This window comes from Chanodichthys erythropterus, chromosome 15 (genome assembly GCF_024489055.1).
Source record: "Chanodichthys erythropterus isolate Z2021 chromosome 15, ASM2448905v1, whole genome shotgun sequence".
In the NCBI taxonomy this organism is placed as follows: Eukaryota; Metazoa; Chordata; class Actinopteri; order Cypriniformes; family Xenocyprididae; genus Chanodichthys; species Chanodichthys erythropterus.
The window spans coordinates 14,095,445-14,113,710 of NC_090235.1; the positions used below are offsets into that span (position 1 = coordinate 14,095,445).

Sequence of the window (18,266 nt, forward strand, 5' to 3'; positions counted from 1 at the left end):
GATGGGGTCCCGTCCAAACCCCTGAGACTGCATGCCCGTATTACGTGGCACCCCAGCCGGTGGCAGAAGCATCTGTGAACACCACAGCATGCCGGGACACCTGTTCTAGGGGCACTCCTGCCCGAAGAAACAAGGGGTCCGACCACGGACTGAAGGTTCGGCGGCACTCCTGAGTGATTGGCACCCGGAATGTGCCGCGCTGCCACGCCCATCTCGGGACTCGGCCATGAAGCCAGTGCTGAAGCGGTCTCATATGAAGCAGACCGAGCGGTGTTACAGCCGCAGCAGCCGCCATATGCCCCAGGAGCCTCTGAAAGAACTTCAGTGGGACCGCTGTCCTGCCATTGAATGTATTCAGGCAGTTCAACACTGACCGAGCACGTTCCTCTGTGAGGCGTGCTATCTGCTCGACCGAATCCAACTCCATACCGAGAAAAGAGATCCTCTGCACCGGGGCGAGTTTGCTCTTTTCCCAGTTGACCTGAAGCCCCAACTGGCTGAGGTGTCTGAGCACCAAATCCCTGTGTTTGCACAACTGATCCCGGGACTGTGCTAGAATGAGCCAGTCGTCGAGATAGTTGAGAATGCGAACACCCCGTTCTCTCATGGGAACAAGGGCTCCCTCCACGACTTTCGTGAAGACGCGGGGAGACAGGGCCAGCCCGAAGGGTAGGACTCTGTACTGATATGCTCAACCTTCGAACGCGAATCTCAGGAATGGCCTGTGTCGCGGAAGAATTGAAACATGGAAGTACGCGTCCTTCAGGTCAATCGCTGCAAACCAATCTCGGGGACGGATGCACTCGAAAATGCGTTTCTGCGTGAGCATTTTGAATGGTAGCTTGTGGAGGCTCCGATTCAAAACTCGCAGGTCCAAGATCGGTCGTAACCCGCCGCTTTTCCTGGGTACAATGAAGTAGGGGCTGTAGAACCCCGACCTCAAATCGGCTGGAGGGACCGGCTCTATCGCGTCCTTCGCCAGTAGGACTGCGATCTCCGCACGCAGGACAGGGGCATCGGCATCTTTCACTGTAGTGAAGAGGACGTCCCTGAACTTGGGGGGGGGGAGCCGGGCGAACTGAATTGCAAAGCCGACCCTGATGGTCCGAAGGAGCCAGCGAGACGGACTGGGGAGCGCTAACCCGGCTCGCAGAGACCGTACAAGCAGGACCAAAGGGACCACCGGTGTACCCGCAGCAGGGCAGCGAGGTGGAACACAGGGACGCGGCTCGGGGGCTCTCTTTGTGAGGCGGCCCGAAGCGGCGTCACAGTGTGCTAGGCAACACTTACCTGGCTCCACGGATGGACAGAGGGAGCAGTCGAGGCTTTGGCTGCCCGCTGCTCGCTGCTGTCCACTGGCGACAGAAGAGGGGGATGAGAGTGGTGAGGTTTTTCTCCTCCCACTGCTCTCCAAACCCTCTTCAGACCTGGAAATGGAGGAACTGCTCTTTAAAATTTGGGTACCGCTGCCTCTTGGGTCAGTGGCGGAACAGAAACAAACCCAATAAAGGATTTACCACCTGGCCCTCCTCCAGGGGTGGAAGAGCAGCCCCACCCATCTCTGGGTCGCCCGTCTCAGGGGTGATTCTCACCAACCAGTTAAACAGCTGCAGAGACGGGAGGCGTCATCTCCCCGCAATGGATACAGCAGAGCCTGCTGGGCCGGAGTTTCTTGCAGGGGACGACACCCTTGGCGACGAGCAGACTGAGGGGCGGCCCAAGAGGAACTCAATGGTTTGTCATGGGAAGCTCCCCTATCCGCTACTAACTGAGGAGAACCGCTGGGCTCAGTCCTCGACAGTGTCACCGAAAGGCCACCTCGTAAGATGGGAGCATTGAGAAAGCATTTAGCTTGACAACCTCTCACACCTCACAAGGTAAGCCAGGGGGCACTTCTGGACCACGGAGGTGGACATCGTCTGGCTGAGGGCCTGCGCCGTGACTTTGATCACGGTTAGTCAACAAGCGCAGCTCAACCCCAGCACAGAACTACCCTCATGCAAAAAGAGTGCCTTGGCCTCACATGCAGGGTGGGTGTGGTCTGTGTACAGCCACCCCATCCAAGAGGGTAGTGAGAGAGGAAAAACTTATGCAGATTGGCACCTTTGGCATTCCATATTTATGGCACCAATATACCTCCATACTGCCAAGTTTTCCATGCACATCTGGAAGACCCAGGAAAGCATGGCTGTAAACTCTGAATCTGAGTCAGCATAAGCACACACCATTACAGTGGGCAGCGTCACCCTCATTTCCAGAGCATAACAGCACTCTCTCCGATGCTGCAATCGACGTCTGTCCCTCAGCTGGAGCTCTGAATGAAATGCTAGGTTCCCCTATGAAAAGGACCAGCAATCCAATCCAGAAACTGCACAGCTTGCAATGCGCTAGAGAGGGAGGGGCCCTAGGGGGTTGGTTCCCCGAAGGAACCCCTCAACCTCATGTCACCCAAGCCATATCAGCAAAGTAGACCTCTTCTGGTGCACCAGAGAGGGCGCTACAATGGAGATTACGCAAGGGAACCGCGCATCTAGAGCGCCGAGCGAGCGCTGGGTTGCCGTGACAACCCGCGCTGCAGCCCGGCAGCTCGACGGCACACGACACGCAGAGGAGCGAGAGGTTTGCTCTCGCTGATCTCCGCGGTCTCCCAGAGTGTCGGGCAGAGCCGCGGCTGTGCTTTTACACACAAGCGGCAGCTGGCCAACAACAGAGGGGACTCAAGCTTCCCGGAGAAAGAAGAGTCACGACCGGCGTGTCGACGTGATCATGTTCTCATATGAAAACATGAACACCCACGAACATCATTTCAGCACGCGCCCAGACATGCGAAACGGTGATCGTGGCCGTCAGTGAGGACAGGAACGATCGCATCCAGAAACACAAGTAGGATGTCGTCTTTAAAAAGACGCGAATCTACTTGTGTAAGCTCTTTCAGGGACTTTACTCTTTTAGAAGTGCTGAAGCACGCAGGGGAACGGCCACCGCAACACAGACAGGGATTGTGTGCAGCCTGTCATGTGCTTTCTCTCTCTTTGAAGGCGCTCACTCTTACCAGCCGTAAAAACGGCTTTTCAGCGCTCAAAAGCGCACCGTACCGGCCGTGAGAACAGCCTTCTGACGCTGTCAAACAGCTATTTGCTCAAAAACGGCAAACGAAACAGAAAAAGAGAGGACGTCGACCCCGCTGCTGTGCTGTTCGCCCGCACTCGGAAAAAAAGAGAAGTTCAACCAAAAGCTTGACTCGTCTTCTAGCAGACACTCGCTTGCAGAGAACAGGAACAAACACCGTTCGGCTCCGAAGCGAAAAGCTGAAGATGCAACGCACCTGCTGCTCATTATATACCCGCGCTGCGAGGCGAGCAGCTGATGCATATGATTGCATGCCAATGTGCATTGGCTCGTTTAGTTACACTCGAAGTAGATTGGCCTCTCTAGCGAGATTCCTATTCGTCGGTCTGTCCGACGTACGTCGAACGTGACCGACTGAATGGGAAAGAATGTTACATTTCTGAGTGAAACAGAATATTTAGAATGTTACATTTCTGAGTGAAACAGAATATTTAGAATGTTACATTTCTGAGTGAAACAGAATATTTAGAATGTTACATTTCTGAGTGAAACAGAATATTTAGAATGTTACATTCCTGAGTGAAACAGAATATTTAGAATGTTACATTTCTGAGTGAAACAGAATATTTAGAATGTTACATTTCTGAGTGAAACAGAATATTTAGAATGTTACATTCCTGAGTGAAACAGAATATTTAGAATGTTACATTTCTGAGTGAAACAGAATATTTAGAATGTTACATTTCTGAGTGAAACAGAATATTTAGAATGTTACATTTCTGAGTGAAACAGAATATTTAGAATGTTACATTTCTGAGTGAAACAGAATATTTAGAATGTTACATTTCTGAGTGAAACAGAATATTTAGAATGTTACATTCCTGAGTGAAACAGAATATTTAGAATGTTACATTTCTGAGTGAAACAGAATATTTAGAATGTTACATTTCTGAGTGAAACAGAATATTTAGAATGTTACATTCCTGAGTGAAACAGAATATTTAGAATGTTACATTTCTGAGTGAAACAGAATATTTAGAATGTTACATTTCTGAGTGAAACAGAATATTTAGAATGTTACATTTCTGAGTGAAACAGAATATTTAGAATGTTACATTTCTGAGTGAAACAGAATATTTAGAATGTTACATTCCTGAGTGAAACAGAATATTTAGAATGTTACATTTCTGAGTGAAACAGAATATTTAGAATGTTACATTTCTGAGTGAAACAGAATATTTAGAATGTTACATTTCTGAGTGAAACAGAATATTTAGAATGTTACATTTCTGAGTGAAACAGAATATTTAGAATGTTACATTTCTGAGTGAAACAGAATATTTAGAATGTTACATTTCTGAGTGAAACAGAATATTTAGAATGTTACATTCCTGAGTGAAACAGAATATTTAGAATGTTACATTTCTGAGTGAAACAGAATATTTAGAATGTTACATTCCTGAGTGAAACAGAATATTTAGAATGTTACATTTCTGAGTGAAACAGAATATTTAGAATGTTACATTTCTGAGTGAAACAGAATATTTAGAATGTTACATTTCTGAGTGAAACAGTATATTTAGAATGTTAAAATGTAAAATTTCAGTGAAGCAGATTTACAATGTTAAAATATTTAGAATATTAGAATGTTACATTTCTGAGTGAAACAATATTGTGTGGGAAACATTTAACTCATTCTCATCTGATTTTGAAACACAAAAATATGTTTGTAAAAGCTCTCTCTCTCTCTCTCTCTCTCTCTCTCTCTCTCTCTCTCTCTCTTTCTCTGCTGTAGAAAATCCTGACGATGATTCCCACAGAAGAAGAGACACAGAAGATCCAGGAAGCTCAGCTGGTGAATCCTGACATTCCGCTGGGCAGCGCGGAGCAGTTCCTCCTGACGCTGTCCTCCATCAGCGAGCTCTCGGCGCGCCTGCAGCTCTGGGCCTTCAAACTCGATTATGAAGCCACGGAGAAGGTGAGCGATCGCTCGTGTGTCAACGTAAGAAAGTCACAGGAAACTGATTGCAATAAAAGTGATGTAATAAAAGTGGCACCAGTATTTATCAGGTTCAAAAGTTTGGGGTCGATAAGATACTCCTGCACACCAAGGCTGCATTTATTTGATCAAAAATACAGAAAAACAGTGAAATATTATTACAATCTAAATCAGCTGTTTTCTATGTGAATATATAGTAAAGTGTAATTTATTCCTGTGATCAAAGCTGAATTTTCAGCATCAGTACTCCAGTCTTCAGTGTCACATGATCCTTAAGAAATCATGACAGTAAAACAATACTGGTTAACAGTTTTCAGAGCGCGACCCCAGTCGAAATAATCAAACAAACAGATCAGTTTCAGGGAAATCAACTTGCGCATCATCTTTACATCCGCTCTTTTACCTACAAAGGTAGAAAACGTTTTCAGGTGTTAGTGAAGACTGCCAAACACCTTTAACAAATAACATTCCCCGTCTCTCTCTCTCTCCATTAAAGTTTACAGCATTCCTCAGGTTTTCTGTGTTTTATCTCTCCTCTGACGCAGGAGATGTTTTCAGTTGTGCTAATGAAGGGGAACATCCTGTGCTTCAAACAAAAGAATCCAATAACGAGAAGCACATTTGTTTTGCGGACACAGAAAACTGGTTCAGTCACCTGCGCCTCGATCTCCTCCTGTCGTTCAGTCACATCATCCTCTGTCAGAGGAGCAGGCATTTAATAGGTCAATTAAATAATGATGTGATGTTTCCGCTTTGGTAGGAAGTGGCTGAGCCGCTACAGGACCTGAAGGAGGGCATGGATCAGCTGGAGAAAAACAAAACTCTGCGGTTTATCCTGTCCACTCTGCTGGCGATTGGAAACTTCCTGAACGGCACAAACGTAATTTTATCACGACACACAGACTGAAATATTTCAATCAGTTGGGTTTAAATTTTAAAAATATATCATTATATTACTAATGTTACTGGAAGAACGTTTGCTCATAACATAATGGCAGATCGTTGCCTGTTATCTGGGTGTTTTGATATACAGACCTGATGATGATGAAGGCATGTTTGCGCAGGCTAAAGGCTTCGATCTGAGCTATCTGGAGAAGGTTCCTGAAGTGAAGGACACGGTCCATAAACAGTCTCTCCTGCATCACGTCTGCAGTCTCGTGGTGGAGAACTTCCCCGAGAGCACGGACCTGTACTCGGAGATCGGAGCCGTCACACGCTCCGCCAAGGTACGAGGACAGCGGGATTTCAGATCTGACATGCTCCACCTCATTCAGACGTGTTTTACTGACAGTTTAACATGCGTTTATTTTCCTGTGATGAACATCCTGCTGTCTGATGCATGAACAGGTTTAGAGGAAGATTGTTGACGTCAGATCAGGCCATGCAGGATTATTATCCATAACTAAAACTAAAACCAATAAAAAAAAAAAAATAAAAAAAAAAATATATATATATATATATATAGTGACTTGAAATAAAATAAACATTAAAAGAAAAATAATATTTACAAAATTTTGTTGTGTAAAGTGTTTGTCAGGGTTGTTATACTTAACTGAAACTAAAACCATAATAAAATAAAATACACCCTAATTAAAATATAAAATAAAATATTTTTTAAAAATGATTTAACATTTCTCATTTTCGTTTAGTTTGTTGATGTACTAAAATAACTAAAACTGAAATAAAAATTAATACGAATTGAGTAATAAAAAGTAATAAAATTGACAACAAAATTACAAAAAAAATTTCTAAACCAAAAATTAAAATGACACAGAAAATATATAAATAAACAATTCCAAAATATTAATAATAATTAATTAATAATAATAATCAATGATAGTAAAATAACACTGGGTTAAATTGAAGTACTAAAAAAAACTAAAACTTTTCCTCTGTGTCATCCATCAAGATGATGGACAAGTTTGTTTCCATGAGATTATCATGGCTTTGTCTGTAGCAAAAATATATATATTTAATTATATTTTGAATAGCTGGGTCAGAATGCAAACCTCAACCGAACCTCATCTGAAAAAATGAGGTTAGAACCTCATCCAAACCTCAACCGAACCTCAACCGAACCTCATCCGAACCTCAACCGAATGTCATCCGAAAAAATGAGGTTCGAACCTCATTCAGACCTCATCCAAAACCTCATCCTAACCGTTTCGAACCTCAACCGAACTTCATCCGAACCTCAACCTCATCCGTACCTCAACCATACCTCAACCGAACTTCATCCGAACCTCAACCTCATCCGTACCTCAACCGAACCTCAACCGAACCTCATCAGAAAAAATGAGGATCGAACCTCATCCGAACCTCATCCGAACCTCAACCAAATGTCATCCGAAAAAATGAGGTCTGAACCTCTACCGTACCTCATCCGAACCTCAACCGAACCTCATCCGAACCTCATTTATGCCTAAACGAACCGAACTAAGAGAGAAATGTGTGTTTGATGTGTGTTTGATGTGTGTTTTTCTGCAGGTGGACTTTGAGCAGCTGCAGGAGAGCCTGACTCAGATGGAATGGCGCTGCAAAGCATCATGGGACCACCTGAAAGTCATTGCAAAGCACGAGATGAAGCCGGTGCTGAAGCAGAAGATGTCGGACTTCCTGAAGGACTGCGCCGAGAGGATCATCATCCTCAAAATAGTCCACCGCAGAATCATGAACAGGTGAACTGTGAGAGGTCGTAGGTCACCAGAGTAAATAACGATCTGAACCACAGTGATTCTGAACGCTGTTGTTTCCGCACCAGGTTTCATTCGTTCCTGCTGTTCCTGGGTCATCCGGCCTACAGCGTTCGGGAGATCAGCGTGACTCGCTTCAGCAAGATCATCAGCGAGTTCGCGCTGGAGTACCGGACCACACGCGACCGCGTCCTGCAGCAGAAACAGAAGCGGGCCGACCACAGAGAGAGGAACAAGACGCGCGGCAAGATGATCACGGACATCAACACACAGGTGAGCGTCAGACCACGGGTTTACCTGCAGACTTCAGTCATTTATCAACACGTTCACATGATGGCAGATAATGGTCACATGACATGCAGGGAAATATTTCATCAAGTGTTTTGTTTTTGTTAATTAGTTGATTTATTTTAGTTGTATTAATTTTAGCAAGTAGTTGTTTTAGTTGATTTATTTTTATTTTATATTTCTGTACTTTTAATTAATTTTATTGGGTTGTTTTTAATTTATAATTATGTATTTTTATTTATTGATTTTTTATTAATTGGTTTATTTTGGTTGTTTTTAATTTTAGTAGGATTTATTTTTTATTTATATGATTTTAATTTTTTGTAATTGTTCTATGTTTATTGTTTTTCATTTTCTTTTTAATTTACATTCTTATGATTTTAATTCATTTTAGTATGTGTATTGTTTTTAATTTCCAATGGATTTATTTTATGATTTTATTTATTATTTTTTTATTATATATATTTTTTTTAATTATTATTTATTTTATTTATTTTTATTAATATGATTTCAGTTACAGTTTTTTAATTTAAAATAATTTATTTTTAATTTATATGCTTATGAGTTCGATTATTTTTTAGTAATTGTTCTATTTTGATGTTTTCTTAATTTAAAAGGTTTTATTTGTGTTTACATTTAGATTAATTTAATAGTTTTAGTAAGTATCTTTTATCTTATTTTAAAAGGATTTATTTTTATTAATATGATTTTAATTATTTTTAGTAATTGTTCTGTTTATATTGTTTTTAATTTAAAATCATTTATTTTTAATTCACATGTTGGTTTTACATTTTGATTTTAATTAATTTCAGTTAGTTTTTTATTTGGGTTGTTTATTTCAAAATGATGAATTTATTTAATAATGATTTTAATTATTTTTCGTAATTGTGCTATTTTGATTGTTTAATTTAAAATAATTTATTTTAAATTTACATTCTTATGATTTTAATTAATTTTAGTAAGAGTTTTTTTTTTTTTTTTTTTACTTATTTTATTTTTATGATTTTAATCCATTTTAACAAGTTCTCTATTTTGATTGTTTTTATTGTAATTTTACGTTTTTATGATGTAATTGATTATTAGCATTTCATCAGCTCACAAACCCTCTTCAAAAGGCCACCCTAAACCCTGTCACTTCAGATTAGAAGTGTGTTTTCTTTCGTGTGTGATCCGCCTGTGAAAGAGGAATATAATGTGTGTGTACCAGCTCACACTTCTCCTGTCAGTAACTGTGATGTTCCCTGCAGGCCTGAGGAAGCCGTACAGTGATTATTCACTGCGGTTATTCTGGGCCTCTTCAGCTCATCATTCACTCGCCGCTCCATTCTCACTTTGACGTTTCAGTGTTTTCTAGCGGTGGAGACGCTGATGGTTTAACCGCAGGCTCGTGGGCTCAGATCCCAGATGAGATACGGCTTAACCCGGCTTCACTTGAGCGAGTTCACAGCTGTTTAAACACGGAAACATCGCCACAGAAATAACAATCACGTGTCACATGGAGGAACAGCGCTGTGTTCGGTGTCTCTGAGCAGCTCTTTCAGTTTAACCCCTGCGTTTGCTTCACTTCAGCGAGTTACAGGTCCCTGAAATAATTAGGAACAAATGCTGATTGTGATGAGAGAGACAGAGCTGCTGTGCTGTAGAATGAGCTCTGAATCATGTGACAGCTCACGGACAGGACTTCTGATTATTCAGCGATGTGGGCGGGGCTAGAGTTCTGATTATTCAGCGATGTCGGCGGGGCTTGAGTTCTGATTATTCCATGATGTGGGCGGGGCTAGAGTTCTGATTATTCCGTGATGTGGGCGGGGCTAGAGTTCTGATTATTCCGTGATGTGGGCGGGGTTACAGTTCTGATTATTCAGTGATGTGGGCGGGGCTAGAGTTCTGGTTATTCCATGATGTGGGCGGGGCTAGAGTTCTGATTATTCAGTGATGTGGGCGGGGCTAGAGTTCTGATTATTCCATGATGTGGGCGGGGCTAGAGTTCTGATTATTCCGTGATGTGGGCGGGGTTACAGTTCTGATTATTCAGTGATGTGGGCGGGGCTAGAGTTCTGGTTATTCCATGATGTGGGCGGGGCTAGAGTTCTGATTATTCAGTGATGTGGGCGGGGCTAGAGTTCTGATTATTCTGTGATAGTTCTGATGATACTGTGGTGTGGGCGGGGCTACAGTTCTGATGATACTGTGGTGTGGGCGGGGTTAGAGTTCTGGTTATTCCATGATGTGGGCGGGGCTAGAGTTCTGATTATTCAGTGATGTGGGCGGGGTTACAGTTCTGATTATTCAGTGATGTGGGCGGGGCTAGAGTTCTGGTTATTCCATGATGTGGGCGGGGCTAGAGTTCTGATTATTCAGTGATGTGGGCGGGGCTAGAGTTCAGGGTAGGGTTGCACCAGCCGTTCGTAAGTTCTTTCTTAAATTGGAACGTAAAGTCCGCACTAGTGGCTTAGTAACTACTAGCTAGTTTGTAACTAACTCTGTACTTTATTCGGTTGCACCATTTGTTCTTAAGGCAGAACGTAGCTAGTAGCTCGTAAGGTCTCCGTAAAGTAATGCGTAGTCGCATAATATGACGTTTACCTTCAGTTATCCTTCAAATACAGGCGCAGAAGTTGTTGAAATTCCGTGAATTTCAGTTTATCCTTCATTCTGACTTATTTTGCCTCACGTAGCTAACAGTAAAAATAAGTTCCCATTAAATATAATAGCCTACTACTTAATCGTAAATGTTTTTATATGTAAATAACATTCAGAAACTGTATTTGAAACGAAATTAATAAGGATCAATAAATAAATACTGAAACAACAACAAAAACATAAGAAATTACATTTATTGATTATGACTGATTTTATTTGACATGCACAACACGGAGTGATAGGACCGATGCACACAGCGGCGCGCTGTTTAACGGGTTCGTGTTGAAGAGTGTCTAACAAAGTAATCTTTTCACATGATGTTCTCTCTCTTAAAATTTAAGAGAGCGTAAATGTCAGCAGCATCATATATGTGTAAAGAATGAAGTCTGTCAGGTAAAACAAGAGCTTATTGATGCATTTCAGTCAGTCTGCTATTTTATTCCAACCGTTACTCCTGATAGGAGGCTTCCGTAAATATTTAGTGTATACGTAGAGTTACGCTTCAACTAAGTTTAATGGTGCAACACAAAAATATTTAGTAGTGCGTAAGTTGTAACTTAGTGCCCATTTACGTCAAAACTAGTCTACGTTGTAACTTGCGCACAGCTGGTGCAACTAGTCCCTGATTATTCTGTGATAGTTCTGATGATACTGTGGTGTGGGCGGGGTTAGAGTTCTGGTTATTCCATGATGTGGGCGGGGCTAGAGTTCTGATTATTCAGTGATGTGGGCGGGGTTACAGTTCTGATTATTCAGTGATGTGGGCGGGGCTAGAGTTCTGATTATTCAGTGATGTGGGCGGGGTTACAGTTCTGATTATTCAGTGATGTGGGCGGGGCTAGAGTTCTGATTATTCAGTGATGTGGGCGGGGCTAGAGTTCTGGTTATTCCATGATGTGGGCGGGGCTAGAATTCTGATTATTCAGTGATGTGGGCGGGGCTAGAGTTCTGATTATTCTGTGATAGTTCTGATGATACTGTGGTGTGGGCGGGGCTACAGTTCTGATGATACTGTGGTGTGGGCGGGGTTAGAGTTCTGGTTATTCCATGATGTGGGCGGGGCTAGAGTTCTGATTATTCAGTGATGTGGGAGGGGTTACAGTTCTGATTATTCAGTGATGTGGGCGGGGCTAGAGTTCTGGTTATTCCATGATGTGGGCGGGGCTAGAATTCTGATTATTCAGTGATGTGGGCGGGGCTAGAGTTCTGATTATTCTGTGATAGTTCTGATGATACTGTGGTGTGGGCGGGGCTACAGTTCTGATGATACTGTGGTGTGGGCGGGGTTAGAGTTTGGTTATTCCATGATGTGGGCGGGGCTAGAGTTCTGATTATTCAGTGATGTGGGCGGGGTTAGAGTTCTGGTTATTCCATGATTTGGGCGGGACTAGAGATCTGATTATTCAATGATGTGGGCGGGGCTAGAGTTCTGATTATTCAGTGATGTGAGTGAGGCTAGAGTTCTGGTTATTCCATGATGTGGGCGGGGCTAGAGTTCTGATTATTCCATGATGTGGGCGGGGCTAGAGTTCTGATTATTCAGTGATGTGGGCGGGGCTAGAGTTCTGATTATTCAGTGATGTGGGCGGGGCTAGAGTTCTGATTATTCAGCGATGTGAGTGAGGCTAGAGTTCTGGTTATTCCATGATGTGGGCGGGGCTAGAGTTCTGATTATTCCATGATGTGGGCGGGGCTAGAGTTCTGATTATTCAGCGATGTGGGTGGGGCTAGAGTTCTGATTATTCAGTGATGTGAGTGAGGCTAGAGCTCTGGTTATTCCATGATGTGGGCGGGGCTAGAGTTCTGATTATTCAGTGATGTGGGCGGGGCTAGAGTTCTGATTATTCAGTGATGTGGGTGGGGCTAGAGCTCTGGTTATTCCATGATGTGGGCGGGGCTAGAGTTCTGATTATTCAGTGATGTGGGTGGGGCTAGAGTTCTGGTTATTCCATGATGTGGGCGGGGCTAGAGTTCTGATTATTCTGTGATGTGGGCGGGGCTAGAGTTCTGATTATTCAGCGATGTGGGTGGGGCTAGAGTTCTGATTACTCAGTGATGTGGGCGGGGCTAGAGTTCTGATTATTCAGTGATGTGGGTGGGGCTAGAGTTCTGATTATTCAGTGATAGAGTTCTGAAGATACTGTGGTGTGGGTGGGGTTAGAGTTCTGATTATCCAGTGATGTGGGTGGGGTTAGAGTTCTGGTTATTCCATGATGTGGGCGGGGCTAGAGTTCTGATTATTCTGTGATAGAGTTCTGAAGATACTGTGGTGTGGGCGGGGTTAGAGTTCGGATTATTCCGTGATGTGGGTGGAGCTAGTGCTCTGATTATTGGTGTAGGCGGGAGTAGTGTTCTGATTATCGTGTGGGCGGGGCTAGAGTTTTGATTATTTACTGATGTGGGTGGAGCTAGTGGTCTGATTATTCAGCAGTCAACCAGAATCAGCACTACTTGAGACTGTAAGGCATCTGTTCATTCTTCATTTCTCTCTTTCTCACACAGACGGATGATGAAGAGGACAGTGAGGTATGAGGGTGTGTTTGTTCTGCTCTCTGTCTGGCAGATATTAACCATTAATGTCTTAATAACTTGATGCTTGTTAAAGCTCACAGCGTCACTGATTGAGTCTCACTGTATAACCCTCTACAGATTTGCTAACCTGGAAATGCTCGGCAGTGTTTTAGTCTTGATTTGGTCTGGAGTGTGTGTGTTATCTTGAAGTCATGCTAAGATTTTAAGTTAATATTTATCAGCACAAATAAATACATTTATCAATCACTTGTCCATGGTTTTCTGATGTTAGTTAATGGTCACATAACATGTAGGCAAACATAAAATGTATAGTTTTTAGTGTTTTATTTGGATTGTTTTTGTTTTTAAAATTATTAATTTACCTTTATTGTTTATTTATTATAATATTATTATGATGTAATTAATTTTTAGTAAGTGTTTTATTTTTATTGCTTTTATTTTAAATTATTTAATTTAACTTGACATTTTTATGATTTTATTCATTTTACTAAGGTTTTTATTTTGGTTGTTTTTAATTTAAAATTATTTATTCATTTATTTTAATTGTTTTTTCGATTTTACAATTATTTATTTATTTATTTTAATTTTTTTATTATATTATTTTTTAGTAAGTGTTTTATTTTGATTGTTTTTATTTTAATACTATTTTAATTTTACGTTTACGTTTCAAAGTGTTTTATTTTGATTGCATTTATTTATTTTATTTTGACATTTTTTATGATTTTATTCATTTTTAACTGTTTTGTTTTCTTTTATTATGATTTAATTATTATATATATTTTTTATTTTATCTTTATTTATTTATTTAAATTTTTCATGATTTTATCATTTTTTTCCAAGTGTTTTGATTGCTTTTTATTTTAAAATTGTTTATTTTTAACTTAACATTTTTATGATTTTAATAACTATTTTCATCACCTCATGAACCCAAGTTCGGGAAACGCTGTTAAATATTACAGAAAAGATTCTAATTTTTCCAAAAGATCAGGCAGCTGTAATCATGTCTCAATATGTTCTTCACTGGGGTCAGTGTGTCTGACTGATGTGTGTGTGTGTGTTCAGGCGGGTCGTGTGTGTGTGAGCAGCAGCAGCGCTCCTCCCGTAGGGCCGCAGACGGAGCCGCAGGGTTTGAGTCACGCTGAAGAAGCGGCCGAACACGAGCAGATGAAGGCCGTGCTGAAGACCAGCCTGCAGAGCAGCGACAGCGACAGCACCGTGGTGCCGGGCCTGCGGACGCGCTTACGCACACGAGCCAGCAGAGGTGAGCGGCACACGGAGGAATCACATCAGCATTAACACGCTCAGATAAAACAGACCTGCATCCTCATGTGAGTCTCCCTCTCTCTCTCTCTGAAGGTCGAACCCCATTAGCAGCCGCGAACGAAGAGTCCCAGTGTGCGACGGACGACGCTGCCGACGAGATCATGGAGAGGATTGTGCGTTCAGCCACTCAATGTCCCAGAGAAAGAGCGCAACCCCGTGAACGACGACGCTCACGCGCAAACCGAAAATCATGTAGGTTAATCTCTCAATTACTGGAGCGACTGCTATTAACTAAAACTAACTGTGGTTGTTCTTGTGTCTCAGTGAGAAGGACTCTGAAGGGCGGTCTGACCCCAGAAGAAGCCCAGGCGCTGGGATTCGACACGTCGGAGATGCCGGTGTAACGGGACGTCCCGACTGAACCACACTGACGCTTTTGCCTTCAGCAGAACTCACCTCAGGACAACAGAATACCCAAGATACCAGAGTAAAAACATCTGTCTAATGAAACGGCTGATCATATATTGAGCTACGCTCCCTCTGCTCCGCCTCCTTTATATGTGTTTCATTCTAAGCCACGCCCTCTCATTACATCGCACCTCACCAGCCAATCACAGGCCTGCACTGTGACTTTTTAAAATCCCTTTAAAAAGACGTCAAACAAAAGGTGAGAATATGTTTTTACCCCCGACTGAACACTAACTCAGGGTTTTGACTGTATTCTTCATTTTAATTATTTTTATTTAAATCTCGTCTCAAATAGAAAACAGAGGAGTGATGAAATGAAATCACTTTGTTTGCATCAGTCAGATCAGTAAAATTGTTTTAATCAGGCTGTGGTCTGATACTTTGGTTTATTTATTGTAAAATGTATAAGATAAGAGCATTAAATATGTTTATTTTTCCGGTTTCGGACTGTGAAACAGCTTTCAAACACACACAGACTCGGACGTTTCCACCATTGGAGTTTATAAAAATATTGTTGACTTTTATATCTTTTGCCATATTTTGCCATATTCTGGTATGTTTTAAATGACGTGGGTCTGTGCTTTTTGAAAAACGACCCGTTTTATGACAGCAAAATGCTGCGAATCCACTGCTGGCGTCTTTCTGTTGAGAGTGTGTTATAGTAGATTTCAGTGTGCCTTTGACACAGAAGGAACTAGAATAATAAACTCATTCATGTGGTTTGGCCAAATCTAAGGATTCGTTGCATCGTACGGTAGAGCTGCACGATTAATAATTAAAAGATGGCAATCTTGATTCAAACACTCATGCGATCTGACTACTAAGTGACAATGATTCTGCTGTGAAATAAGTGAAGTATTTATGAGTGAGTCATTGAATCATTCATTCAAGATATTTGTTTAAAAATGCTGATTCATCCAGTAATGAAACAAGTGAAGTATGAGCGAGTCATTGAATCATTCACACAAGTGATTTGTTGAAAAAACGCTGATTCTTTCAGTAATGAAACAAGTATTTATGAGTGAGTCATCAAATCATTCACTCGAGATTCTTTCAAAAATGCTGATTCTTTCAGTAATGAAACAAGTGAAGTATTTATGAGTGAGTCAGTGAATCATTCACGCAAGAGATTTGTTCAAAAACGCTGATTCATTCAGTAATGAGGCAAGTTAAGTCTTCATGAGCCATTGAATCATTCACTCAAGAGATTCATTCAAAAACACTGATTCTTTTAGTAATAAGTGGTCTTAATGAGTGAGTCATTGAATCATTCACTCAAGAGATTCCTTCAAAAACGCTGATTCTTTCAGTAATGGAACAAGTGAAGTCTATATGAGTGAGTCATTGAATCATTTACTCAAGAGATTTGTTCAAAAATGCTGATTCATTCAGTAATGAAGCAAGTTAAGTCTTAATGAGCCATTGAATCATTCACTCAAGAGATTCATTCAAAAACACTGATTCTTTTAGTAATAAGTGGTCTTAATGAGTGAGTCATTGAATCATTCACTCAAGAGATTCCTTCAAAAACGCTGATTCTTTCAGTAATGAAACAAGTGAAGTCTATATGAGTGAGTCATTGAATCATTTACTCAAGAGATTTATTCAAAAACGCTGATTCATCCAGTAATGAAGCAAGTAAATTATTTGAGTGAGTCAGTGAATCATTCACGCAAGAGATTTGTTCAAAAACGCTGATTCGTTCAGTAATGAAGCAAGTTAAGTCTTAATGAGCCATTGAATCATTCACTGAAGAGATTCTTTCAAAAACGCTGATTCTTTCAGTAATGAAACAAGTGAAGTCTATATGAGTGAGTCATTGAATCATTCACTCAAGAGATTCCTTCAAAACCGCTGATTCTTTCAGTAATGAAACAAGTGAAGTATTGAATCATTCATTCAAACCGATATTTTAAAATATTCATTCTAATTAAGTAAACATTTTTAAATAGACTGCAGCAATTAATATTTTATCAGAACCTCTAGTAATTTATACGTTATTTTATTTAGCTTTTTGTTCAGAATTGTGATCTCTATTTGGAACAAAAAAAATCATGATTCTCAATTCATCCAGAATCGTGCAGCTCTACTGTATATTCTCACATTCTCCAGGTCCTGCTTCTGATTGTCTGTGTTTGCGAGGAGTTTTTGTTGGTTCAAGCTGTAATGAGAACCATCATGTTGCACCTTACCATCCATTAATATGGGGTTTTTATGAGAAAACAAGACTTATATAAATAACTAAAGATTTTTATGAAATCTACAGCATTCTATCTCCAAAAATTATTCTAAATGTACAGAACGGTCAAACTGTTTTTGATGATGAACAAGACTGTATAAATGTTAATGCCCTTTTTGTTATTTTGTAGATTGCTGTCTGATAGTTTTTCCTGTACATGTTAATTTAAGAAAGACAACTGAAGCCACGAACGCCACACAGTGTTAGAGGACGTGCTCAGATGTTGTCAGCAATAAAAACCTAGTTTTTAGTTTACAGTGTTTGAACAGAAACTTGAGTTTTTCAGAACACAAAACACAGACTTGCACGATCCACACCGCTCTGTTTTACCTTGTTAAAGCCTGTAATGTTTAGTAGGGAACTCATTTTGCAGAATTGAAAGCCTTGTACTGTAACATTTTTCCACTTTGATCCGCATGCGTTCACAGCTGGCAATAAACCCTTTCTGAAGTAAGACGCTGTCTGTGTGTGTGTCTGTTTCTGACACCTGAAGAGAGTGAAAAAACTGCAGTGTTATTGAGATCTTGCCCTTCAATACATATGAACATCTTTGTATGTATATATATATAATTTTTATTTATTTGTTCACTTTAAGAAATTATTGTAACTGTTCTAAATTGTAAAAAAAATGCTGCAGTAAAAACCTGTTAATTGGTAAACAGTAAGTACTATCAAAGTCCTTTAGAACAAGTCCTATTTACTTGAATGGGGGAATCCTGAAATCCTAAAAAATGCTTGACTAATATGCATTTAATATCTTATTTCAAATCAGCAACAAAATCGGACATAAAATGTCCCATCATTTTTATTTCTTACACTCAAATGGCGTTGAAAAGCTTATTTGGTAGGCAAGAGCAGCCCATCTTTAGCGCGCATTTTTATTGCAACTGTTTTTAATGTACCGTTTTTGGAAGTAAAAAAGAACAAATCATCTTAGAATTTACAGTGAAAGCCGGAAACTGACATTACAATTCTGTGACACTTCACATTTGATGATTTAAATTGTTAATTTTTGTTAAAATTTATGTACATTTCGGTTTTGTATTCGTTTCATGATCAATTTTTTATTTTT

General features: G+C 40.8%; 1 protein-coding gene across 8 annotated transcripts in view; it reads left to right on the top strand.

Annotated features, from left to right (window-relative positions):
- fhod3a (formin homology 2 domain containing 3a) overlaps window positions 1-17,645 on the top strand; it is a 65,979-nt gene extending 48,334 nt beyond the window's left edge. For all 8 annotated transcript variants that reach the window (XM_067411321.1, XM_067411323.1, XM_067411325.1 and 5 more), the window contains 9 exons: window positions 4,865-5,047; window positions 5,829-5,948; window positions 6,133-6,294; window positions 7,556-7,746; window positions 7,830-8,034; window positions 13,195-13,218; window positions 14,287-14,485; window positions 14,581-14,739; window positions 14,812-17,645. In XM_067411321.1, coding sequence (XP_067267422.1) covers window positions 4,865-5,047; window positions 5,829-5,948; window positions 6,133-6,294; window positions 7,556-7,746; window positions 7,830-8,034; window positions 13,195-13,218; window positions 14,287-14,485; window positions 14,581-14,739; window positions 14,812-14,891 — 1,323 coding nt within the window. In that variant the 3' untranslated portion in view covers window positions 14,892-17,645. The remainder of the gene's footprint in view (window positions 1-4,864; window positions 5,048-5,828; window positions 5,949-6,132; window positions 6,295-7,555; window positions 7,747-7,829; window positions 8,035-13,194; window positions 13,219-14,286; window positions 14,486-14,580; window positions 14,740-14,811) is intronic.
- Window positions 17,646-18,266: the final 621 nt, after the last annotated feature.